A 27,716-nucleotide genomic window follows, 5' to 3' on the forward strand; every position below is an offset into this window, starting at 1 on the left:
ATTTACCGCACATGCTACGCAATGTCGCACACAGCTGACATTGACTTACTGGTATAGGGTCTGTAGTACAGTTGATTCATCACTTGCTACCTTTTCCATTCAGTATATATACCTTCAATAAAATGACGGATTTGGAGGATGATCTGGGTTTCAAAATTAATAAGTCATATGCGGACAAGTATGACAGTTGGAGACGGAAGGAAGAATTCCAAAAATGTAAGAGACTGTTTTGATCCGCATGTTGCTTTCGTGGATTAGGTACTTTGTGGACATAGACATGGGCTAGGCCGAGGACAAATTCCCTGCATGTACACTAGGCTACAGCCTTACAGGTTGTATTGTATAGTCTAACTTAGGCTTACACAAGTTTGTCATTGTACAATTTTATTTTCAGGTTAGTAGGCTCTGTGTCATATACCAGTACCACAAATGATGTAGCTTGGGACGAGGGATGAGTTTTGCCTGAATTGACAGATAGCACAAGTTCAAATCTTACCTTTGACTGAGTTTGATCCAGTTTGCTATGGAATAGGCTAGACCTGTTAATGTTTGACCTAATCTTTGTTCTTGTAAGATTGTTCAACCATTGGGTGGAATGTTGCACTTATCATGTCAAGTATTGCTCTCCATACCCAGTCATCTCCCTGCCTTTTATCGATAACATTATTTTGTTTTCTTGGCAGTGAAAGATAAATACGGCGAGGATGCATTGGATAGTTCAAGCTCCTCTGAAGTTGAAGATGATGATGCTCAGGTATTTATAAAATGATGGAAGGTATCATTTAAACATTTAAAGAGAATGGATTAAGGCAAACAAAACCTAGCGACATGTTTGCTGTAACACATTTAACATGAAAGGTGGATGGGTTATATCAGGAATTGATTGGCATACAAGATATTATGTCGTTGCTATGGTAACATTGGCATTTATGCATGAGTCCTTGATGAGTTTGAAGAAAAGTTTTGCCTTACAGCATTTTTATTTGACTTTTTGTATGCACATTATTTCCTTGAGATTTTGAATTTTTAAAAACTTTGTTGCATGCGGCCTCATAGTGATTACAAGGTATGGATATCAATCTGTTTACATATTCTTAAAATTGCTTTTATTATCATTATCATCATAATTTTCAGGAAATAACACCAGAGTTTGAAAAGCAGTTCCTCAAAGCTTTGGCTTCAGTGAAAAGTCAGGATCCAAGACTTTATGATAAAGATGTGAAGTTTTTTGACGATAAAGGTATGTTATTTATCCCTTTTCTAGAACTACAATAGCTTACAAAAGTGTAAATGCTAATCACATTGGTAGTATGGTTACTATGGTAAGAGAGGTTCAATAGATTGTTGCAGTAAGATTACAGATGTGATATATAAAATTGAAGTGCCCAATAAATGTAAATGAATGTGCTAGAGGATGGCTGTAGCAATTTACCTTACATTTTGTGTGTGCTTTTGAAGTAATAAAGGTACAAAAAGTATGAAGTTTATTTTTTATTTCTGTTGACATTGTTCCGAAGTTTTTTTCTCTCTCCTTTTGGTTTTTAAGCAGAAGAGGAAGACACAAAGGCAGGTCCATCTGGAACAAAAGAAGAACAAGTAAAGAAGAAGAAGAAGAAAGACAAACCCATGTACCTCAAAGACTATGAGAGGAAGATAATAGTTGAGAAAGGAGGAAAATACAGCGACGAGGAAGACGAGGATGGACTAGATGATGATGATGATGGTAGACCTTCATCACCAACATATGTAGAGGAACAAAAACAAATTAAAAGCAGGTATGGTCATTGAAATAGCAGATGTCTGGGTGTAAAGCTGGTGTTACTTTGGCAGGTATGTAGGAATGGTAGACCTTCATCCCCAACATATGTACAAGATCAAGAACAAATTAAAAACAGGTATGCTCATTGATTAGCAGATGTCTGGTTGTAAAGCTGGTGTTACTTTGGCAGTTGTGTTAGGATGGTAGGGCTTCATCACCAATATATGTACAAGAACAAGAAAAAATTAAAAACAGGTATGGTCATTGAAATAGCAGATGTCTGGGTGTAAAGCCGGTGTTACTTTGGCAGTTTTGTTAGGATGACAGACCTTCATCACCAACATATGTACAAGAACAAAAACAAATAAAAAACAGGTATGGTCATCGAAATAGCAGATATCTGGGTATAAAGCTGGTGTTAGTTTGGCAAGTATGTAGGGATGGTAGGGCTTCTTTCCCAACATATGTACAAGAACAAATTAAAAGCAGGTATGGTCATTGATTAGCGTATGTAGAGATGGTAGGGCTTCTTTCCCAACATATATAAGAACAAGTAAACGTTGAAAGCAGGTAAGTTTATATATTCATTGATTACAGTAGTATACATGGGTGTTAGTTTGGCAATAGTGTACAGGTGGTGGGTTTTTCAATCCCATCACATGCAGAAGACCAAGAACAAATTAAAAAGTGAGCTGTGCCATATCCACAGGGTGTCACTTTAGTGTGAGTTATTTAGTGTTTATTGTTTTAATTTTCATTAACCCTTAGTGTTTAAAAGCTGCAGAAATATGGTAAGAAAAGCAAACATCAGCCTTCAAGGTATGACAACTATTTTGTTACTGGATTGTGAGGTTTCTTACTCATGCAAAGAAGGACACCTGTAAATTGTAGCTTGATAAAATAGCTGCATAGATCTTGACAACTTAGTCGATTAAACTTCAAAGTTTCAGAATGCCATCACGACAATATAAAGCTGAATTTGTCATTCGCTCAATGTCTTATCCCAACTCAGTGTGCATCTCTTTAATGATTAATGTTTCTTTCATCCAGCCTTCAGGCAGCACTCAAACAATTTGATGATCAAGAAGAGACCGATGAACCATTCTTGAAAAAGAAGAAGAAAACCAAAGAAGAAAAGGCAAGTTATTTAAAGAAAAAAAAAATATTTGGAAGGTTGGGGATGTTTTGGGGGGGGGTAGGGGAGAGGGGGTTCACTCTTACATGTGAGTAATTTTAAAACAGCTTCATATCTTCACATCTTCACAGAAAAGACTTGTATTTTGAGAATAATGTTAATATTTATTCAGACCAAATTTTTGTGTGTTTTTAGCGTCTCTAACTGTTCAAATGCTCTAGATCACCATTTTTGTTTCAATACAGTATGTTAGGATTAGTCTCACCTAGTTAGCATCAATACATAAACCATGGCTATAGTACAACACTTTTATACATTTAGCGTAAGTACTCTCCATTCAAATACTAGGGCCTTCTTGTTGTCTTTAGCTAGTAAGGATAATTTCCAAGTAGTTGTGTTAATATTTGAGTGAACTTGGTGCCAAATGGCATAGGGTTAGATGCTGTTAGTACTAACTTAGTAATGAATTGAAGCAAAAAGGCAGAAAACCTTTGTAACCAATTAATTGCACTGATGTTTGAGTGAAATTATTGCCATTAAGGGTTAGGCAATTAAGGGTTAGGAAATAAGGGTTAGGTAACATTTAGTATTGAAGAGTGACCAGCTACGTAAATATCATCAAACTGCTTGTTTCTGTGAAAGAATTTTAATTCATCCAAAGAACACCAATATTTGAAATCAGCGTTGTGTTTTGTGTCTGTAGAAGTAGTCACATTCTCAAAGATTGGCATACATCATCCTAACATGTAAAACTATGGCATATTTGCTATATATTTATATTTGCTATATACTATATATTTGCTAGGTTATTTGCTATATATACTGTTTGCTATATATATTATATGTTTGCTATAATCTTTATATATTTGCTTTATACATTGCAATATACTATATATAAGATTGCTATATACTATATATTTGCTATATACTTTATATTTGCTTTATACTATATTAATTTGCTATTTACTGTTGGTTTAATCTCTACACAGGAAAAGGAAGAGGAGGATTACATCCAGTGGTTCAAGGGAGAGAAACAAGAACTAGAGGTGGAAGGTGCCGTGGAGGAGGCTAAGGATGTAGTGAGTAGAGCTCAAATAACACTCTGTGGTGAAGGGGAGTGATTGTACCTATAAGGTCTAGATTGGCAGAACACTAAGGATGTAGTGAGTAGAGAAACAAATAACACTCTGTGGTGAAGGGGAGTGATTGTACCTATAAGGTCTAGATTGGCACAATAATCTTAAATCTCATATCCATAACTTCTATTTCTCATATCATAACTTCTATTTCAGCCAGTTTGGACAATTTCCTACTGCTAATACCACTCCTATACTGTCCTCCCCAAATCATGCTTCAAAGCACCTCATATTAACAGTATGAACAGTTTCGAAACTTATGCTGGTGGGAACATGATGTATTGATACTGCTTAAACTGTCAGTACGAGGTGCAAAATTGGACATGAAAGTATAGTATAGAAAGATTGTCCCAACTGTGAGTCTGTAAAGTTTTGGTTGAGATAACCGCTGGTATTATAGTGACAAAAGAAATGATTGGCTTGAAAAAGATAGGAACGAGTGCTCCAGAAGAGATTTAGTTCATCTGTCATTCCACCAGACTTCATAAAATTTGGACTTTTCTATGTAAAATTATGGTGATTGAAAAAAGACAAAATAGGGATACACTCAACTTAAAATCAATGTTAATGCTAGACATGGGTGCTATTGTTTTTGACAACCTGTCTTAACATTTGACCGCATCCAAAGAAACAAAAAATGCTCACTTTTAATTTGTTGTGCCCTTTTTTCATTTCACTAAAAGATTGGGAAAAAGTGTCTTCTCTGTGAAGTGTTTTTACTGTTCAGTACAAGAAAAATGGAAGATTCCTCCATGGATATTACTTTTCTTGTTTTTTGTATTTATAAACATCTGGTATTCTTAATCAGGCCCTTACTGAATGTGGAAGACAAACATCTTTTTTTTTGGACAATTTCTGTGGTGTCATTCAGTCTTTTCACCATAATAGCAATGCAGATGTGAAGTTGTCTTTATTTTAATCCTCAAGGATGGGCTCAGAAATTACTGGAGTAATCCGCAGCTTGACGACGGGGAGAAGTTTCTCCGAGATTACATACTTGACAAGGCTTACAAACCCCACGGTGATGAGGATGAGTAAGTTTTATGTTTCATAGATGTATAAGAGTGGGAAGGTTGGCGGGAGAGGGTGGAGGGGGGCATGGGGGGGCGTGATAAAGTTTCAGGATGGTCATATAAAATGAATGTGTAGCAAGTGGTATGAAAGATATAAATTAAATTAATAAATATCAACACACCAGAAAAATTCCACTTCATGCCCAGTTTTGTACTATTGGGACTCATCAGACGAAGGTAGGAATCGAACCATGGACCTTTGTGTCACAGACTGAAGTCCGTACCATTCTACCACAGTGAATCTATTTGTATAACTGTCAATGCATGGGTATTACCCAAGTGTTATGAATATAGCTTCACTGTGGTCGAGTGGTATGGCCTTCAGTCTGTGACACAAAGGTCCGGGGTTCGATTCCTACCTTCGCCTGATCAGTCTTACAGGGCGAAACCAGTCGTGAAGTGAAATTTTTCTGGTGCGTTGATCTTCATCAATTATAAATATGGATGAAAGGAAACTGTTACCTTCCTTTCAAAGCCCTGTCTCTTAGGACTGGATTCATGTCTTTTGGTCATTTTCTATTTTATCAACAAGAGAGTCATACAAATTACTAGCAATCCATCTGATTGGTTTATTCTTGAACATATTTTTGCTTCCTAGTAACAGATTACTTTAATCAAGTTAAGATTTAATCTATTTAATACTGCAGAGTACTACATGTCCCCAATGATTTCAAAACCTTCTGTATAATTTTTGTATATGTTATAGTCTTGACAAAATCTGTAGGCAAAAATGTTTTCATTTGAACATGAAAGTCAAATAATCTTGTAAATTTTTTCAGTTTAAGGAAAAAGGTAAAGCAAAATAATGTCTTGAATGTGTAGGAGCGCCTATTCGTCAACACCTCGATTGGCCTTTTAAATTTTTTCGTTCTGTTTCGTTTTTAACTGTCATGTTATATTCTTTAGTCATGTGTGCATTCTCTATGGTAGTTTCTGAAATGCAAAAAAATTTATCTGCCTCTCAAAGGTTTGATAACTTAAGCGATGAAGATTTGTCCGAAGATGACAGGATGCTTGACGAACAAGAAGACTTTGAGAGGAAGTACAACTTTAGATATGAAGAACCTGATTCAGGATTTGTGAGTAATTCTAAGCCGAACATGTAAATAGCATCACTGAATATGTAAACATTGACACTGAATATGCAAGTATCATGACTACATCACAAAGCCACCATGTCATGTTTCTTGGTTTAAGTATATGAGTTCTTTAAGCAATCAATTAGAACACTGTCGACGTTGAGTATTAACATGTTATATTTTATTGCGTAACATAGTCATACTGTACAGGACAGATAGAGGACAGAAATAGGACGACATGTCCGAGATTACGGACGTGTTGACAGATGGAGAGACAGGGTGAACAAGGACGAGCAGACTGCATGCTTTAACTTATATACCAATGTGCAAATGCACAGCTCAATAACATACAGGTGCAGATTATATAATGTAGTGCATCTTTTGCACACGGACATCCTATGAATATTCAATAACATTACAACCAATTACAAAGCCATTGCATTCCCCCCATTTTGTGAGTACACAGACACAACTCCAGTCAATGACATTTTTACATTTTCTCCTGTATGTGATTATATTTGTAAGGTTTCATATTGGTAGTTACTCACATCAAATGCACACTGCAATCTCTGAAAGTTTTGTTTAAATTTCTGAAAGCATTTCAAGCATTCATCGTGTAAATTGTCAGTATTGGTTAAAGTATTTCAGATCAGAATACATTTAAATTGGTTCAAATCAAGGAGTAACTAAAGTACAATCTTCAGATATTAATTCAAGGTGTAACTGTTACTTTCTGTAACTTTGATGAATAACTTACAAACTGTTTCCTTTTCCTTTCCATTTCCTTCTTTGTTTACAAACTTACAGGTCAAGTCTTATCCGAGGAATATCGTAGGATCGATGAGAACGAAAGATACTTCCAGAGCCCAGAAGAGGCAGGAGGTGAAAGAACGTAAACAAAAGGTGTGTATGTTACAACACAGTAATACATAGAAATATATTACATGGTTATAATGACATACAAAAATGTAGATCATGTTACAACATCCCAGCCGTTTCCAAATCTGTACTCAAACCTTCCCCTAACCCTCCCCTACCCTATCACCCCTCCCCGAAGCAATGAGGAAAACGCTAAAGTTAATACTGCATAAACTAACGAGGCTATGACTGAAAGTACGTCTGATAGTTAACTTATTCTGTTGGACAATTTTGATGAACTATGATATCTAAGCCTTCCTAAACGACGATCTTATTAACAGTGTCCATTGCTGTGTCATTCGAATAGTTGTAAACTTATGTCTGAGTATACATACTTTGTAAACATTTCTTTCTTTCATCATTTCCTTTTTGAAAAACAGGAAAAGCAAAAACTTCATGAAGAACTGAAGAAACTGAAAAACCTAAAGAAGATGGAGATTATGGAACAACTGGAAAAGCTCCGGAAAGCCACTGGTAACACAACCGTGGGTTTCAGTGAGGACAACATCAAAGGAGAATTTGATTCGGCAGAACACGATGAAATGATGAAGGTGAGGAAATTAACTCTTGAGAACATCTTTATAAAGTGTTCATTGGCATACATTATCATGGTGTGGATCTTCCCTCTACTCTATAAAGTAACCTGTCTTGTGGTTTGTGATGATTCTATCAATTATCAGTTCTTCCTCCGGCTCATTCAAAATGTACTCTTTACACTGACTCAATAAAGTGATTTGGTAGTTACCATCACTTTTGTAAAGTAACTTGGATCCTCCCCTACACTCTATGCATTCTCTACGGATCTCACAACTGACTTGGCACTTTCCCTGACTGTGCAAAAGTTAATTGGGTCTTCTGATGGCTCTATGAAACAACTTGATCCTCTCTCTAGACTCTACAAAGTGACTTGGTACTTCTCCTGACTCTATAAAGTCACATGATCCTTTCCTTGACTCTATGAAGTAACTTCATCCTCTCTCTTGACTTAGCAGAGTGACTTGGTACTTCTCCCCACTCTGTAAAGTCACCTGATTCTTCCATTGACTTTAGCTCGAAACTCCAAGTGACTCAGTTCTTCCCTGTAATGTTGGTCTTCCATTCACTCTGTTTCGTTGCATATAACTTTCTGAAACATTGCTGTGATTCCCTCCTACATCGCTGCGATTCCCTCTTACATTGCTGTGATTCCCTCTTACATCGCTGTGATTCCCTCATACATCGCTGTGATTCCCTCTAACATCGCTGTGATTCCCTCTTACATCGCTGTGATTCCCTCATACATCGCTGTGATTCCCTCTTACATCGCTGTGATTCCCTCTTACATCGCTGTGATTCCCTCTTACATCGCTGTGATTCCCTCTTACATCGCTGTGATTCCCTCTTACATCGCTGTGATTCACTCTTACATCGCTGTGATTCTCTCTTACATTGCTGTGATTACCTCTTACATCGCTGTGATTCACTCTTACATGGCTGTGATTACCTCTTACATCGCTGTGATTCACTCTTACATGGCTGTGATTACCTCTTACATCGCTGTGATTACCTCTTACATCGCTGTGATTACCTCTTACATCGCTGTGATTCCCTCTTACATCGCTGTGATTACCTCTTACATCGCTGTGATTCCCTCATACATCGCTGTGATTCCCTCTTACATCGCTGTGATTCCCTCATACATCGCTGTGATTCCCTCTTACATCGCTGTGATTCCCTCATACATCGCTGTGATTCCCTCATACATCGCTGTGATTCCCTCATACATCGCTGTGATTCCCTCTTGCATCGCTGTGATTCCCTCTTACATCGCTGTGATTCCCTCTTGCATCGCTGTGATTCCCTCTTGCATCGCTGTGATTACCTCTTGCATCGCTGTGATTACCTCTTGCATCGCTGTGATTACCTCTTGCATGGCTGTGATTACCTCTTGCATGGCTGTGATTACCTCTTACATCGCTGTGATTACCTCTTACATCGCTGTGATTACCTCTTACATCGATGTGATTCACTCTTACATCGCTGTGATTCACTCTTACATCGCTGTGATTCACTCTTACATCGCTGTGATTCACTCTTACATCGCTGTGATTCACTCTTACATCGCTGTGATTCCCTCTTACATCGCTGTGATTCCCTCTTACATCGCTGTGATTCCCTCTTACATTGCTGTGATTCCCTCTTACATCGCTGTGATTCACTCTTACATTGCTGTGATTCCCTCTTACAATGCTGTGATTCCCTCTTACATTGCTGTGATTCCCTCTTACATCATTGTGATTCCTTAAAACATAGCTGTGATTCACTCTTACATCGCTGTGATTTCCTCTTACATCGCTGTGATTTCCTCATACATCGCTGTGATTCTCTCTTACATTGCTGTGATTCACTCTTACATTGCTGTGATTCACTCTTACATCCCTGTGATTCACTCTTACATCACTGTGATTTACTCTTGCATCGTTGTGATTCCCTCTTGCATCGCTGTGACTCACTCTTTGAAGTTACATGGTTTGTTCCTTGACTTCTTGTCACCGTAAGCTAACTTTCTCTTTGAATCAACTTTTTCTTCAGAAAATTTTTGATGATGAATATGATGTTATGAATGAAGATGACTCTAAGCCTGTCTTTGAAGATGAAGATTTGGAGATAGGTGAGCTAGAAATTAAACTTGACATACTTCAACCTGATTGGACAATCCAGACACAAGAGAATTGTCTCTCAATTTGAAATGATACTCAGCCGTCGGAAGTCAGTCGATGGGAGCAATTGCTGTAAATCACCAAATGAACTCCACATCCTTAGTTTTATTGCAATGAATGTTAAGATAATATCTTTCATGTTCTAAGTGACAGCCAATTGCTATGGCAGTTGTGCTAAAATTAAAATTTTGTTTTGAATAATGTATGAGTCAAATAAACCTCAAGCCTTGGAATCCTTTACAATTTTGATAATGTTTTGAAATTTTGGGGAAAATATTTCAAGTGTATTTCATAATAAGGAGATCTCTTTAAAAATCTCCTTTTAAGTGACAGTCTTTTTTGGCAGTTGAGTAGCATTTAGGCAGTACTTCCATGCACTCACAGCCTATGGGTTGTGCAGTGAGCTGTAAATAACCGATCTGAGTCTTTAACATCAACATAATGAAGAAGTGCAGGGAAATAAGTGCAGCAATTTTACCTCTCAAAATTTCAGAAAACTGGGACGAATGGACCGGAAATGAAACTGGTAACTATGACAACAATAGCTATGGTAATGAAGAGAACTATAACAACTCTGAGGCCCATTGTGAAGACACAGATTTCATTGTAAGTAACAGCTAATGGTTTTTTTTTTTTTTTTAATAATGTTTGGTGGAATATCAGAAGATTCAACTGTTTCCGTGATTGCCTTTTCAGTCGACATTTCCTATCTGAGAAACGATAATTATAGTTTGGTTCTTCCATAAGCTTCGCTGAGTTGAAGACAATAATATTGGTAGTATTGTATGGCAAGATTGGGTTGCAGAAAAGGAAAGTTTAAAATGCAAATGTGGTTTCAGTTTCTGCAGACATAAAAGTCTCCAAAAATAACCTGATATGTTTCAAGTGGTTTAGTCCTTCATGTGAGAAAGTCACATTGCGCAATAATAAATTTGTTTTCTTCTGTCGGTGGAATAGATGGATGCAGAGTACGATCCGGAGCTGCACAAGAAAGAGAAAGAGAGAAAGAAGAAGAATAAAAACAAGAACAAGAACAAGAAAAACAAGAAAGATGAGAGTCCAGAGGAGTCCAAGATGACCAACATTCTCAGTGACCTGGACGGCAGACGACCCAGAAACAAACATACATCAGAATTTGCCAAAGCGCTTCAGAATGAGAAGCCAGTATTTGACCCCGGTGAGTTGGACAGAAGTGATTGCCTTCTGGATATAATGTTCGGATTGTCTGGCAGAATCATTAAATGTTAGTTCGGTCACATATATATGTGAATTAGACAGATTTACTTACTTGTTAATGTGGCATCTGGTTTGTCTAGCAGAATAGCTTAGTATGAAGTCGGTCACACAGCTGAGAGTTTGAAGTAAATTAATTGCTCACTGGATTGAAAATCAATATAATGCCTTGGAGAATAATAATAACTAGATATAAAGGCTGGTGGCATTTCAGATATCATAAAGCGATGACTCATCCACTCACCTGTTTGTCTTAGAATGACTCACTTGTCTCCAGTTCTTCATTTGTTTAAACAATGCAGATGTTGGCAGATTTATGTCATTTCTATTCCTGTTGAAGAAGGCAATCAAAGCATTGTTGGATTGATTGATTGGTCGAATGAAAAACTGATTTGTCGGTTGGTTCATTCATTGCTTACTTGAATGATTTATTAATTTATGTAATTAATTTTTGTTTTTTTTTAATTGTCCAATTAAGCTGCCTCTTGAATGAAAGTTTCTCATACATTTGATTCTCCTCAGGTGACAAGACTTTTGAGGATTATTTTGAAGAATATTATAAACTCGATTACGAAGATCTGATCGGTGACCTGCCGTGTAGGTTCAAATACAGGACGGTCGTGGCCAACGACTTTGGTCTGAGTGCGGAAGAAATACTCGGTGCCGAGGACAAAGAACTGAACCGATGGGTGTCGTTAAGAAAAACTACCCAGTACAGGTAAGTGTATATGGTAACAGGTAGGGTGTCGTTAAGAAAAACTACCCAGTACAGGTAAGTGTATATGGTAACAGGTAGGGTGTCGTTAAGAAAAACTACCCAGTACAGGTAAGTGTATATGGTAATAGGTAGGGTGTCGTTAAGAAAAACTACCCAGTACAGGTAAGTGTATATGGTAATAGGTAGGGTGTCGTTAAGAAAAACTACCCAGTACAGGTAAGTGTACATGGTAATAGGTAGGGTGTTGTTAAGAAAAACTACCCAGTACAGGTAAGTGTATATGGTAACAGGTAGGGTGTCGTTAAGAAAAACTACCCAGTACAGGTAAGTGTATATGGTAACAGGTAGGGTGTCGTTAAGAAAATCTACCCAGTACAGGTAAGTGTATATGGTAACAGGTAGGGTGTCGTTAAGAAAAACTACCCAGTACAGGTAAGTGTATATGGTAATAGGTAGGGTGTCGTTAAGAAAATCTACCCAGTACAGGTAAGTGTACATGGTAATAGGTAGGGTGTTGTTAAGAAAAACTACCCAGTACAGGTAAGTGTATATGGTAATAGGTAGGGTGTCGTTAAGAAAAACTACCCAGTACAGGTAAGTGTACATGGTAATAGGTAGGGTGTTGTTAAGAAAAACTACCCAGTACAGGTAAGTGTATATGGTAATAGGTAGGGTGTTGTTAAGAAAAACTACCCAGTACAGGTAAGTGTATATGGTAACAGGTAGGGTGTCGTTAAGAAAATCTACCCAGTACAGGTAAGTGTATATGGTAACAGGTAGGGTGTCGTTAAGAAAAACTACCCAGTACAGGTAAGTGTATATGGTAATAGGTAGGGTGTCGTTAAGAAAACTACCCAGTACAGGTAAGTGTACATGGTAATAGGTAGGGTGTTGTTAAGAAAAACTACCCAGTACAGGTAAGTGTATATGGTAATAGGTAGGGTGTCGTTAAGAAAAACTACCCAGTACAGGTAAGTGTATATGGTAACAGGTAGGGTGTCGTTAAGAAAATCTACCCAGTACAGGTAAGTGTATATGGTAACAGGTAGGGTGTCGTTAAGAAAAACTACCCAGTACAGGTAAGTGTATATGGTAATAGGTAGGGTGTCGTTAAGAAAATCTACCCAGTACAGGTAAGTGTATATGGTAACAGGTAGGGTGTCGTTAAGAAAAACTACCCAGTACAGGTAAGTGTATATGGTAATAGGTAGGGTGTCATTAAGAAAAACTACCCAGTACAGGTAAGTTTATATGTTAATAGATAGGGTGTCATTAAGAAAAACTACCCAGTACAGGTAAGTGTATATGGTAACAGGTAGGGTGTCATTAAGAAAAACTACCCAGTACAGGTAAGTTTATATGTTAATAGATAGGGTGTCATTAAGAAAAACTACCCAGTACAGGTAAGTGTATATGGTAACAGGTAGGGTGTCATTAAGAATTAGATTACCAATGGAACCAATGCATGAATAGAGTTTAACTACAATATAAGCATACAAGGGTGTTTGTGAGGGGGAAAAAGAAACTAAAAATCAATTCATGGAGTGGTTATAGGTTGTTATCTGATGTCATCAGTTGTGAATATGCAATGATATGGGTGAAGGAGCACTGTATTTCATCGTGATAAAACAAATAAAATGAAAAATGAAAATAAATCAAATCAAAGTACAAGCAGATGACAATAATTTCACATGTGACTGTTAGCTGTTTGAAGGATGCACTAGTTTCATTGGTTGGCTGGGCCAACTAATTCATCATCTTCCTTTTGTTTCTTCCAGGACAACTAACGAGGAGCTATCGGATTTGAGTTCCTTCAAAGAAAGAGGACAAATGCTGCAAAAGAAGCAGCATATTTTCACAAGTCTTTATGGGTAAGAGCAACTGTGGCACCAGCCAAGGCAATCTGGGGGGAGGGGGATGGATGCTTGGGGCAAGGTATATATATTTTTTGGGGGGGATATAACACTGATGTAGGGCATGGGTCTAAGGGGAGGGGTTTCCTCTCCCCTCTACAAGTAAAGTTACTTAGACACAGAATGGTGCTATCATTTGATTTATCCCATTAATGCATTGCATTGGAAGCTGTTTCTAATACAAACAATGAGCCTACTTCTATACATTTTGGATAAGTAGCAGATCTGATTGGAGGGAAAATGGGGGGCAAGGGGAACATCTGAGGGGGCTGAGGGGGCAATTGCCCCTTCATGTCCAACTTGCTCTAAATGGGTATGTGGGTCGTTTTTTTGTCTAAGCTTAGAGAATCCTACCAGCCTACTGTACACATTGCTTGATCTTGGTATAGTGAGATTTTTATTCTATCTTACAATTGCTTTGGAAACTGATTGCTTTCTGCCCTTATAGAAAATAAATTGAGATGCCCTGCCTTGTTGGCTTGGCTAGAATGTGACTTCATGATTGCAAAAGGAACGGTTTAACACATGTGATACCCCCCCCCCCCCCCCCGAACTCCACCATCTCCCCTAAAACCAAAGAAGCAATAACTGGATTTTAGAAGTGAAAACTAAATAATAAAACTATTAATAATCAGTCATCCTGTAATGGAATCATCAAATGCTGGCACAACTCTATTTACTTTGAAATGTTTGTCTCTCACAGAGAGGAAGATCAGAGCAAGAATGAAGAAGAGGACGAAGATGATGAGGACCTGAAGACAGATTCCAAGACACCACCGGACGGTAGCAGTGAGGAGAAAGAAGAGCCAAGAGAACCCGAGATGAAATCAGGCAAAAAGGAGAAAAAGAAGAGACGAAAGAGAGACGAACAGATGAACGAAAAGACAGACGAACAGACAGACAAACAGACAGATGACCAGAGGGAAGATGATATTCTGACAATGGTTGAGAAGAGAGATAGATTAGAGGTAGGAGAAACAAGTATTGATGAGGGAGTCATCAAACAAGGAGGGGAAGTCGAAGAGGAGAGCAAGAGGTCACGAAAAAGAAGGCTCGTGGAGGAACTGAGGAATAAGAAGAGGAGGAGAGTTTACCGGAGGAAGGAGATATCGGATGGGAGGTTGAAGGCGTACGGTGTCAGACCAAAGGCGTATAAATACAAGATGGTACAGCAGAGGATAAAGGAAAAAAGAAGAAGAGGCGGCAAGAAAGTTAAATAGTAACATGATGGAATTGAAGGAGACTGGAATGATGGACTCAGAATGTAATAGGTCTGCTATCAAGGCTGTTTATTGGGTGTGAAGGAGAGCTAAGAGACTGGAATGATAGGTCTACAATCAAGGCTGTGTATTGAGTGTGAAGAAGACTGGAATGATGGACTCATCATGTGATAGGTCTAAGGAGACTGGAATGATTATCTCATGATGTGATAGGTCTACTATCAAGGCTGTTTATTGGGTGTGAAGGAGACTGGAATAATGAACTCAGGATGTGATAGGTCTAAGGAGACTTGAATGATGGACTCAGTATGTGATAGGTCTACAATCAAGGCTGTTTATTGAGTGTGAAGGAGACTGGAATGATGGACTCAGTATGTGATAGGTCTAAGGAGACTGGAATGATGGACTCAGTATGTGATAGGTCTAAGGAGACTGGAATGATGGACTCAGTATGTGATAGGTCTAAGGAGACTGGAATGATGGACTCAGTATGTGATAGGTCTAAGGAGACTTGAATGATGGACTTAGTATGTGATAGGTCTACAATCAAGGCTGTTTATTGGGTGTGAAGGAGACTGGAATGATGAACTCAGGATGTGATAGGTCTAAGGAGACTTGAATGATGGACTTAGTATGTGATAGGTCTACAATCATGGCTGTGAATTGGGTGTGAAGGAGACTGGAATGATGGACTTAGTATGTGATAGGTTTACAATCAAGGCTGTTTATATGGGTGTGAAGGAGACTGGAATGATGGACTTAGTATGTGATAGGTCTACAATCAAGGCTGTTTATTGGGTGTGAAGGAGACTGGAATGATGGACTTAGTATGTGATAGGTTTACAATCAAGGCTGTTTATTTGGGTGTGAAGGAGACTGGAATGATGGACTTAGTATGTGATAGGTTTACAATCAAGGCTGTTTATTTGGGTGTGAAGGAGACTGGAATGATGGACTTAGTATGTGATAGGTTTACAATCAAGGCTGTTTATTGGGTGTGAAGGAGAGTTAGGGGATTGGAATGATGGACTCAGTATGTGATAGGTCTAAAGAGACTGGAATGATGGACTCTCTATGGACAGGGTACTATCAAGGCTGTTTATTGGGTGTGAAGGAAACTAGAAGGTTGGGTGTGACGGCTGTGGCCTCTCCTGTTTGAGAAATGTTGGTAAATTGGAGGGTACTTAGATGCAAAATGGTGCTACATTTTTGCAACTTTTGTAACACCTTGAAGAATTTGTTGACTGCTTATGTGGCACCATTCCATCCCCTCAGTATCATACCTGGTTGCTACTCTGAAGTAGTCTCAGGAGACTTAACCGGTAAACTCTAACCAGGATACATAAGCACCGACAACGTTTTTGAGAATACCGTGTATCTCAGTTACAAAAGGTTATAGACCACAACTTCCACAAGATTATGTTTTAGATTCACAACATGGCGACCTACTACTGATTTTGCACCGTCAGTCGTGTGAATTCTGCACATTTAAACATACAAACATCTATCATGACACTAGGGATGGAGTGCTACATTCATATTTCTAACTTTACTGGTGTGGTGAGACCTTAAGAATAAAAAGTTCTTCTGAATGTCATTTGTTTTTGCCAATATTCTCCGATTTTGTGAGTGAAAGAAGTTTGCCTAGATCTCTTGACAATGTGTTCCTATTCCTTGGTAGTAATCAAGATGAAAGGCATTGGATACTCTACATAGGTGGTGGTAGGGGTGGTATTAGAGAGGGGAGAGGAGTTAGGTAAGAGTTTGGATGACGGGTTGGGGAGGGGGAGGGGGATAAATATCCATCCATGTAACAATGCCAGTGACTTTTGAAAGGTTTAAGGTGGCTGAATCTGCTGTATATAATTCTTGTTAGTCTTAGCCACTGATGGAAGCAGAACCTGTTCCCTTGCCCCATAATTGTGTTGCCCCATAGGAGTATTAGCTCAGTGGTTAACGATGGTGCCTTTCAGTCATCATAAGGTCCCTGGTTCGAGTCACTCCAAGATTAATGTATATTGTCCAGTTACAGAGTTGTTGACAATTGACAATTCATAATCATGAACGTTAAATATTAATCTAAGAGACAGACTTCCGTCAGCTTGCGGCTTTGATAAGCCTATGAGGCTTCTTCGCAAGTTCCTGCTTGCAGGAGGATCTAAAAAAATATACATACATAACCATAGACTTAACGCTTGAAATGCTTTGAATTTGTTCATGTTTTAAATAATTGCTAATGATAAATTATTATCTGGTAGAATCAGTTGTCATATGTAGCAGAGTAATGAATCAATGAAATAATGGAATTGAGGGTACATTTCAAAGATTTTCAAATGAAACAATAATGATATGCTTCAAGCACATTCTGTATTGTTCACAAGCATAACCATTAATAATATTAGTATATTTATATGGAAACGTGTTTTTGTCAAAAAAATATTCCCTCCTTTGTGACTGCTCCCCCTCCCCAACATCTCTTGCCCCTCCATCTCTTGCCCCACTCACCCCCCCCCCCCCCTCACCATCAGAAAAGAGACGGATTGACTCTTGTTTTTAAGCTTTTATCCATCTATGGCTTCAATCATCTGCTCCATGTGAATGGTAGACAACCATTGAAGTTTTACGGCTTTCAATGTATCATGTTTTAAGGAAGGCCATGAGGATACAACCTGATATCTGTCGCTTCCATGACAATCTAAATGTACATTTGACAAAATTTATGCATTTACATAGAAATTTGATTCCATATATTCCTGTTTGTGGTGTGTTTCTTTCATTCGTTTGAGTATTTTATCTCTCCTTTTTTTTTTTTTTTTACAATTTTATTTGGTTTAAGCTCAAGGACTGAATGCTGAAATGTCGGAAGAATGGAAACTTAATGTTCATCGTTTGTTGAAAGTTTTCCGCGAAAGTGGATGACATTAAAAAGTGGCTGCCAATTTTCTGCTTCAATAGGCAGAAGCTAAATTCTGATGACCAAGATTGGCTATATGTCTGCATCCTTTCCAAAAGTTGCTGACATTTCAAGAATTGTAAAGTGACAGTGAAACTTTCAACATTGTCATACCAGACTTTTTTTTATATGGTATAACAAAATGTCGCCATCTACTTTCAGGCCTTGATTCCAGTGCCATATACAGTACACAAATATCTATGTATATATGGCTCTGATTGGTTCACCTGTCGCCTATAACTAGAAGACAATTGTCGGTCGGTCGGTGGTCCTGAAGGGGTGTGCGAAATCTGTCGTTAGACGTTACTGTTACGTAACACGATGTTACCACTAATGTACCTATTTTTGTCTAGCTGCCGACTTTCATTCACTTCATTACTTGGAAGAATAAGGTCGTATTCCATGACAAAACATCACAAACTTGTGATGAGTCCCTCTCCCCTCCTCTCCTCCTCCCCTCCTCCTCCCACCCTCCCCCTCCCCCAAACGCATAAGCGGACCTATAAGCTCTGGTTTGTATGCTAATTAGACCCTACGATTTCTGTAGGATATACGTAACTTAAACAATCAAAATATTTCTCCACTGGCACGATAAAGAACAAGAAGGTGGGATGGTGGGGCAAGGGCGGGAGGGGTGGGGGACGGAGGGGAGCCATACAGAGTATGAGCTGCCATTTATACGAAGTGTACTGAGAAGGATTTTTTTATTCAGACCATCATCACCATTGTATAGATGGACAGGCATTGAGTTGTCAATCTGTTTCGTGTCGCCTCCGTTTTGAAGTTGCTTAGTGTACTTTCGTTTTCATAAATTGCCTTCGGTTTGTTTTAGTTGAGTTCTTAGACAGAAACAGGAAGGAAGTAAATTATTCAATAGGGAAATAAAGGCTGTAGAGAGCTTTACATAGGAAATACCGGCCATGAGTATTTTGTTTATTAAGGCTATAATATGCACTTTTCTGGAGTGAAGCAATCCAAAACTCCAATGGAAAAATCGATATCAATGCATTAAATAACTGTTTCACGTGTATAGCATTTCATGAAAGGGACAACCTAACGTAGGGCCTATCCATCTTACTGAATATTTATATATTTGCCAACAGCGTATTTAAGATTTCTGAAGATCTAGTTCTTCGCTCAAGTATGAATATGGCCAATCACTTTATCAAAATTACAACAAAATGCATTACTTGTAAAATAAAGTTGACTATAATGAAAAGACCTTGTATCAAGGATAGACTTGTGTACTGAGAGAGGGAACGTTTTCGTGTGTAAAATAGTATTACTTCTTGGCATGAGACCCCAAAAATATCTTCTTAAATACACAATTACATGATTTTTTTCACGCTTTACTTATGATGCAATTGTAGCCAAGATCGAGTTTCCCCAATAGCTTATACTGTATATTATGCCGTGTAATAAGTCTATTCCATCCATAACACAAGTACAAATCCGTCAGCGTCAATCATGCACAGCACCCTCTATTATTTGATTTGGTACACGGTCTTTTGATTTATCGCTGTTCTTTTTTATTCGGCAAATTGACTTTTTGGTTTATATTAAAGTGGCGACCTAACTTTTTTTAATATCTTTTGTTGTCAGTCCATTTATTTGATTTGACAGCCCTACAGTTTCCTCTAAATCAATATTTCTTTGTCCTTTTGTATGGCATTAATTTGGTTTACCAGACTTTCGTGTTTTTCTAGTTGTAACTTTCAGTAATATTTTTCGATTCGCAATAAGTTAGATTTTATTGTGACTATTGTTATAATTTCACCGTCTCTTTTAATAACGTTGATAGATCTGACTCCGATTCAGAATGAGAGTTTCATTTTAATTGAATACTTGCATGTACTTTGCATTATTTGGGCTTGTATTTAAAAGTTTGAAGTTATAGTTACTTTCACGAAGACCCAGAAGCCTGCATGACCCTCACATATGTTTGTGTTGCTCTGTGTAAGCGGTTTTCAAACATGAAAATACACATTGAGAAAGGACTTAATAGGAAACTAATCTTTTTTGCTACCGTAGGCGTATCTTCCTCGTTACTTCTTTCCTGATGTTTTAGCTAGTTATTGCACAAGGGCTAAATATTTCCATCGTTCACGGTAGAGGGGGGGGGGGGGGGCAGTGGCGGAGCTAGGGGTATTGGTCAGAGGGGGCGAGAAAGGTCTGTATGGGCGCTTTCCACTTTTCCTTAGCGGAGCGCCACCACAGGTCGGCGCGGAGCGTCCAGAAATTTTTTGAGTAAAGATACTCCCTAGATCGCCGGAAATGACCCTTTCCGGGCCTTGCTAATTTGCAGATAAACGAAGAATAAATATGTGTCATCGCCAACAAAATGTGACAAATGTCAATAGGTAGATGAGAGCGCAATAAAAAAGTCAATAATCGCGAATAAGTAAAAAGTGGCAAATAGCTGAAAAGGGCGCCAGCAGTCCATTTGAGTCCGTCGGGGGAGGGGGATTTCCCCCCTTACCATAATACTGTATGGACGCTCCGCCACGGGGGGGGGGGGTACGTGAAGTCCATCTCGGTGACTAAGTCGAATGGATGGGTGCTACGTATTAGGAAGCTTTTAGGTATCATCTTGCATGCAGCCTCACCTCAAATTCAAAACCATCTCGAGGATTTCCCTCTCCCCCTCTCCGGGCCCTGTTTGCCAAATTCAATTCCTCCTAATGGTTCAATGTGCTCAGTCAAACAATAATGTTCCGTTGTGTAATGTAAGTAACCTAACTTTCCTACAAACCCAACCCATACCAGAAGATAAAAATCTTTGGGTCACATAAGAACTTTCTGTTGCCCAATACTTATTTAGTCAGCACAGAATCATTTACATTGGCTCAGATTTCTAATAATAATAACCAGATAACCATTGAGGAATCTGAACAAAGCCAATCGTTTCGCAACCGTCGCACTGATCTTGCTCAATGCTGTATTGATTATGGGTTCTTTCTGCGAATCACACACACGTTACGTCAGGAAACCGTAATTCAATTCGTGCTCAGAGATGATCAAGCGACGTACACACGTTAAACATCTGCAATAACTGATTCCTATAAACATCGAATTTATCACTATTGGCGATTATGTTTTTCTCTTTCACTGGATTTCATGTTTGATATGGTAGTTTATTAACATCGCGTTTCTTGCAATTCAGCTGTGAATACAGTATTTCGCAATCCCTTCTGGAAGGGGTGTCTAGTGCTTGAGTTGCAGGTTGGTGGATTCTTTCTTTGAAGGTACAGTATCTATGTCTAACAAAAAGTTACCAAAATGCAATTAGCCTAAGCAGTGTAAGCACTCAATGTGTAGGTGGTTGCCATAACGCTATCGCACAGGTGTATAAACGTTTTGAACTTTTCGTTACTTACAGGTTAAATGTGATTGTGAGAGCGATTTGATTGGTGATGTAATATATGGATTTCATCATGGGTAGGAGTATAAGTTAAGTCCAGAAAAAAGATGAATAAATGGACGAAACTTGTTTCAGTCATGCAAATTGCAAGGCTACTATGATGTATGAGAGTGGAAACCTTACCATAGCATAAGTTAGTGTAGACCTACCTGTAACAGTACTATAAGTTAGACCTACAGCTGTAGGTTCAACCTAAGGTATGCGGATAAAGAGGCATTCATAGCCTGTGTTTTTGGTTAGTCCTAGGATAGGGGATAGCTTAGGTTCTTGGGACCACTGACCATAACCCACAAAACAAACACACAATTTGCCAACTGGATACTGATGGGATGGACTTACACAAAAGTTACAGAATGCTATCCAATTTTGCTGACCATTCTAGCCTAGCACCTCTACACCCCAGGCATTACGGTGGACTTAGTGAAATGGGAATTAACATCAATTGACAAAAAGAAATGAAAATTAACATGACAAACCATTCAAACAAATCCAGGGCTCCGTTTAGTTTTCTGGAAATTCCTTTATTTTCTGCTTTTAATCATAGCAAACATATATATGTGGTACTTGCCTTAAAATTATTAAAAGTTTTAACACTCAACTCAGATACCCGAGCAATATAGGTTCAAATTTATTTCTCATATGGCATACAAAACTGACGTACTAGTAGTCATTAATAAAACTGAGGAATGATAGACACTAGAAAAAACAATGCTGTTTATCATTGAAGCTAGTGACCATGCGAAAAGCAAAGAAAAATAGTGCGGTAGGTTTATGCAGGTTAAATAATTAAGTATACTGTAAATACACGTCACATGTCTAAATAACAGTGATATTGCTACTGTTGATAATTATGAATGAGCATAGTTTTTAGACTTTTGAGAGTTATTTGATTTAATCGTGGAAGAAAGTTTGTGCTACATGTTACACTTTACCAAATTTGTACAGTTTTATGGCTTGCCACGAATATTATTTCGCCTATTAATAGAGGACTCATTATTTGATGAATAGCATCAGCTAAGACACTAGGTAGCATACTGTATACCATTACCGTACTTGAATACAATCTCACCAATGTTGTACTCGAATGAATATCTTTAGTCTTCAAGAGGTTAAAATATATATCAAGTTATACAGTATATATATAACTGATTTGTTGAAAGCCTAGGTTTCATTGAGTAGTTTGATCAAACTATTCTGTAAAATTTTTGGAAGATTTAAGAAAGAAGTACATTCTGTACCATAAACTTCAATTTCATGAGGGAGCCAAGAATTAATAACTGAATAGTAAATTTGAATGGCTGTTTCAGTTGGAAGTATGTTTCTAATATGACAGAAAATACCAATGTACATAACCGTTTACATAAATCATTAGTATGTTGTTTCCATGATAAATTTTCATCAAAAACCAATCCTAAGTACTTTGTACAACTAGGTAAATTTAAAAATGTCAATACCATCAAATGAAAAACTATCGTAAAATGGGTGACTTTTATTATGATCATGAAAAAAACTGTAGAGCTCTAGTTTTGCCAGTGTGTCGAGTTAACTTACAGTTTGCCTCATACTAATCCTTGTGTTGTCTGAGAGTTGAGTTGACCTTCTTAAATTTTTGTCAGCAAGAAACACATACATGTGTATCATCAGCAAAGAGGCGAGTGGAAACATAAGGAACATCATTTTGAATATGTTAACATCAAGTAAAAGGCGTAAAAATCCCAAAATGGAACATTGTGGAACTCCAGTGCTGACTTCAGAATACTATAAAAATGCATGTATTAATAGCAAAAGTAAATTGTCCCCAGTTGGATAAATAACTGGAAAGCACATTATACTGTAGGCATTTCCATGAATCCCATAATGTGATTTTATTTTTTTATAAGTGGAAGGAAGTCATTTGTATCTAGGTCTATAATTTTCTGGCAAAGTTGTATCACCCTTTGCGAATAATGAAATTTAACTTAAATTGCATCTTGTTGTTATATTGAGTGTCTAAACATCACGTGAACAATAATTCAATCTTGGTCTTGAGATCTTGAAAAGGGTTACCCTCACAAATCTACCACTTTAATGTAAACATCCTTTTGAAACCCTTTCTTAATTGCTAAATTTAGTGGCTTTATGGCTTTTGTTGTGGGCTGGTATTGATGTACTTCAACTAACATTAGTTTAGCACTTAATTGGCCAGCCAAGTTCAAGATGTAGGAATCTTGTTAAGTTTGGTATCTGGAGCACGGAACACAGATGTTACACTTGTGAATATACCACTTGAAAAATACAACAATATTTTAATACGGGGCAATGTACTTTTCATTTCATTGAAAAGTGCAATTTCTGGATTCTGCATAATTACGAAGATATAAATTTACTGTATCTTCAACCTTCACTAGTGACCTCTTCATTAACACTAGGCCTACTATAATGAAACTGCAGCTCAGTCTACTGGACAATGACTACTTAGACTGAATTAAGTCTTTTCGACAATGACATTTATTAAACAAGTTAACCACCTACAATAGTACGTGATCTCTTTCAGTGCTAAAATTACTAACATGCATTCATCATCTTCCATAGCAAAGTTTCCACTCGTGTCATGTTTCACTTTTATTTCGTAACAACCGTAGGTTATTTTATCTCTGCGTTTTCACAAATGATAATTGGGATGTCAAAGTTACAAATGGTAGGTCATTTGTTTTGAAACAAAGCATTTGAAAATTTGGGATCTGGAGGGACCTTTTGGACCCTGCAACTGTGAAATCTGCCATTAAGTCTTTTCGACAATGACATTTATTAAACAAGTTAACCACCTACAATAGTGCGTGATCTCTTTCAGTGCTAAAATGACTAATCACCACTAGACCGTATCATACAGTACCTGTAGTCAACTTTAATTTGACTGGTCAATTATCTTTTCAACCATATGCCTAAACAATTATGCCTACTGTAAGTGTGTTAAGGTTTTAAGTCTAAACTAAAGGTCCATATTGCCTTTATCTGATATTTTTAGCTTTCCATTGTCACTTACATTCATTTACTTATCAGCAACTAGCAATTGATGAAAGAGAGATTATTGTGATAGAATTTTTACTCAGCAAACCCTAATTAACGATTACTTAACCTTTTTAGTAAAAACAAACAATTTTGTTGGCCCAGACAATTATGCATGAACACCACACCTTTCTGTAATTCATAATTAAAAATCAACCAAACGATTATCTCTATCACGTAACATTAGACATCGAGGAACCGCCTCTTTTGCTCATTATATAAGTACATTCATGTACTAGGCCTACTGTATACAACTGGATGTACCTGACCTTTACATTTAACTATAACTAGTCTTACCAATCAAAACCTCCAAGAGGAAGACAAATACTGTAAGCTCTTAAATAGGTCTCAATACAAATTTGGTCTTCTTTATTGACAAGCATGATGTTTTATACCTATTCGCTTACAGTACATGTCTCCTCACAGCATTATCACTCCCGCACTGTCTAGAGTGAGACGGTAACCTTTCTAGCACTAATTTACAGGTAGAACAGTAAGAGACTTTATCAACATGGTTGAATGAACTGAATGGAGCAGATAACAAAATACAACAAAATAAAGATTTAGACCAAGAAAACACTTTCAGACTCTATGGGAGGTGGAATGAAAAGGATGGTCATTTTTACCAGTGTGACCAATAGCAAAGGATGGAACAGTTCATAATTGATCGGGTATCACAGCGCAAATTCATATATGCAAAATGGTCGAAATGGGAAAATTGCAATTACTAGTGCAAAGATGCACCTGTAACAGTTTTTGTACACAGAACCCTAGTATTTTATAATCTGAGGCAAAGTTTGTAGCCTTCAAATGTGCTATGCAAACGTGTCATTGTTACAAACACTAAAAACACTAAATTATTCCCTGAGTAGTTTGTACAGTGTCGTAGAAAGTTACCAGTTCGCTCTTAACACCATAAAGTGAGTCTTGTTCCCATGTCGAGAGGGGGGGGGGGGGACCTGGTAATCTTGTTGCCCAAAAATATTCAGACGTCAAAAGTTTTGGGAATTCCAGTCAGATCAGGAAGCACAGAAATGAATATTTAGTGTCACTTGATTTTACCTTCTGCAGGCCTAGCTTGAGTTTTGATCTTCAGTTTGACCCAGAGCTGTTAAAACAGGAATTCATCCTGCTCTTGCCCAAGCAGACTGTTACGCTGGAATGAGGAGGAGTCTTCCAAAGACTACTTCCCATCTCTTCTCTTCTACCGGCTTTTAACTGGGAACTTGCTTTTCCCGGAGACAACATGAGAAGAAACTTGTGATAATGTAGATGATTTTAAAAGAGCTTTGGGTGTATTTTAAAGCTAATTTACCCCCGAAAAATATAATAAAAATGTAGAAACAAGCAAACAACACTGTCAGAAAATTTAGAAAGAGTTTTTGGAGCTAGCCAATAGACATCGATTAAAGGGAATTTTTGTTAACATCAAATCCACTGTCCAAGCCCGCTTACAGGATTTCTGTGCATTTGTTCTGTGGGTGGTGGCTGGCTCAGTCATTTGTAAGATCCTGGGCCAGTGGGCTCAAAAGCTTGGGGACCGCTATTATGAGGGACAGTACGAGCGAGTGAAGGCATTGAAGGATTGTACATTCGATTTACTTAACTGGTTGTCCTGCAAACAACCTCAATAACAGTTTTGGTTTGTCAGAGAAAGTCTTCAGACAACTGGTAGGATATAAATGGAATCATTTTGTTGCAGTCACATGCAAGTAAATCACTTTAGACGTTGATCATGAAGAATGCTTCACGAACGAACATCAACTCACCGTACTTTACGTAGACACAGATCTGCGAGTGTCGAACATGACTCAGCTAATGGAATTTTAAGTGCATAATACGTCATTGGTGAAGTGCGGGCTTCTCGGAAGTGTCTCTCACATGCTATGTTCGGGAGACAATGTTGCAAAATTTTATGTAAATGAACTGGTACCGACATTTTCCACTAGTTGGATCAATTTTTGGGGTCTTCTCTATCTTATAATTCAGTTTAAGCTTTCCCTGGTTCTTGAGGCTCTACGATAGTATAGCAGTGTTATACAGTAGTCTGGCAAATATTGATTACTAGCCTCAGTCTGCCTGTTAGCGTGGAAGAGTTTGTTTTCCTTTTTAGTCAATACAGAACTGTGTCAACATTGGTCACCCCAAAGTTTGAATGGATTACTGTTTGAACTGCACATGTCCACCTAGAGAATATTGAAGAGGTGAGGCAAACTGGGAGGGAGGAGGTACATTATTTACATTGGGGCCCTTGGAACCTTGGTTTTGAAGGCATTCATGAGTGTTATATACAGGAATTGTTTACTGTTCAAGTAGAACCAGGGACAGCTGGACTTTCCCACTATATACTGTACTGAGTATAGAATGTACAGTAAATGGAACAGTGATGGATTGATGTGTCTCTACCCTAGACAGATTCAATATATTATATATATATATATATATACTGTATATATATATATATATATATATATATATATATATTTTGTATAGTGTCTGCATATAAAGCGGGAGGCCCGGGTTCGAACCCCGATGGAGGTTGGAAGTTTTTCACTGCTCTGGATTTTCCAACTCACTACGATATATATTTAGATATGCAATCTGAAAAGGGTTCCTGTTTAATTTGTTCATGAATATCAGGGTACGTCTATTGTAAAAAAGTGTGCAAAATACTGTATGTGGAATTCTACTTTCAAGGTTAAATAAATACAGTCTATGCTTTATTGTCACAATAAGCTTCTAGGGTTATGCAGTAAGCTTCTTTGGTTATGCAGTAGGCTCCTTGGGTTTTGAAGCTACTGTATGTATTTACACAGGACTGTTTGTAGAAGGTACTGTACCCTTACTGTCTCATTGCAAATGAGATCTAGTGAAGGTCCATTCCGAAGTTTGAATACTTTCATCTTTAAGAAAGAGAGGCGGGAGGGAGGGAGGAGAGGGTGGAGGAGTGTTGAGTGGTCCTCTTCATTTTACAGAGTGTCTTCATCGAATCAAATTAGAGAACTTTTGTCACTGTTTTGGAAACACAAGGCTGATTTTTAAATAAAAGTACAAGTATTATGGACTAGATACAATTTAACTTCTCTCTAATTACTGTAGAAATTACATGCAGTGTGTCATTATTTTGAAAGCATGGTGGTCTCTTTGTCTATACTGTTTTGTCCTTTACTCTAAATACCAGGCCTTGACAAATATTTTTAAAAGGACTCGCCATTTGGCGACAATGACTAAAACTCTACTCGCCAAAATGCAAAATTCACTCCCCACTGTGATTGCTGTTCAAGTCTCCATATAGTACAGATGTACAACATCAAAAGTTTCTATGAACAAAGGTTAGGTGCTTAGGCAGATAAATGGTGCTACGTAATTGCACATGTTGGAAAATTATGTTTCTGTGCAGTACGAAATTTAAAA

The 27,716-nt window shown here is 37.8% G+C and overlaps 3 protein-coding genes across 13 annotated transcripts in view; 2 read left to right on the forward strand and 1 right to left on the reverse strand.

The window, feature by feature from the left end:
* Positions 1 to 21,539, reverse strand: part of LOC139985091 (uncharacterized) — a 30,256-nt gene extending 8,717 nt beyond the window's left edge. The window contains exon 1 of the mRNA XM_071999336.1: positions 21,530 to 21,539. The gene's annotated coding sequence lies outside the window, so the exon portion shown is untranslated. The remainder of the gene's footprint in view (positions 1 to 21,529) is intronic.
* LOC139985060 (protein KRI1 homolog) lies at positions 15 to 17,633 on the forward strand. 8 transcript variants are annotated; one of them, XR_011799277.1, is made up of 18 exons: positions 15 to 216; positions 684 to 754; positions 1,135 to 1,240; positions 1,547 to 1,775; positions 2,810 to 2,897; positions 3,884 to 3,973; positions 4,958 to 5,064; positions 6,071 to 6,182; positions 6,990 to 7,085; positions 7,481 to 7,651; positions 9,672 to 9,750; positions 10,293 to 10,405; positions 10,757 to 10,976; positions 11,555 to 11,750; positions 13,529 to 13,621; positions 14,367 to 15,382; positions 15,422 to 15,486; positions 15,657 to 17,633. XR_011799277.1 is itself a non-coding variant. In XM_071999255.1 (16 exons), the coding sequence occupies exons 1-16, from the start codon at positions 123 to 125 to the stop codon at positions 14,881 to 14,883; spliced, it is 2,382 nt and encodes a 793-aa protein (XP_071855356.1). In that variant the 5' UTR covers positions 15 to 122; the 3' UTR covers positions 14,884 to 17,633. The 8 variants fall into 8 exon arrangements, 2 of the variants coding, with proteins under 2 accessions (XP_071855356.1, XP_071855379.1); XR_011799283.1 differs by having other exon boundaries at positions 14,367 to 15,265; XR_011799270.1 differs by having other exon boundaries at positions 14,367 to 15,486.
* LOC139985129 (alpha-N-acetyl-neuraminyl-2,3-beta-galactosyl-1,3-N-acetyl-galactosaminide alpha-2,6-sialyltransferase-like) overlaps positions 20,780 to 27,716 on the forward strand; it is a 69,623-nt gene continuing 62,686 nt past the window's right edge. For 2 of the 4 annotated variants that reach the window (XM_071999375.1, XM_071999394.1), the window contains exon 1: positions 20,780 to 21,081. The gene's annotated coding sequence lies outside the window, so the exon portion shown is untranslated. The remainder of the gene's footprint in view (positions 21,082 to 27,716) is intronic. The other 2 variants (XM_071999385.1, XM_071999401.1) reach the window with 1 other exon arrangement.

This window comes from Apostichopus japonicus, chromosome 2, assembly GCF_037975245.1.
Source record: "Apostichopus japonicus isolate 1M-3 chromosome 2, ASM3797524v1, whole genome shotgun sequence".
In the NCBI taxonomy this organism is placed as follows: Eukaryota; Metazoa; Echinodermata; class Holothuroidea; order Aspidochirotida; family Stichopodidae; genus Apostichopus; species Apostichopus japonicus.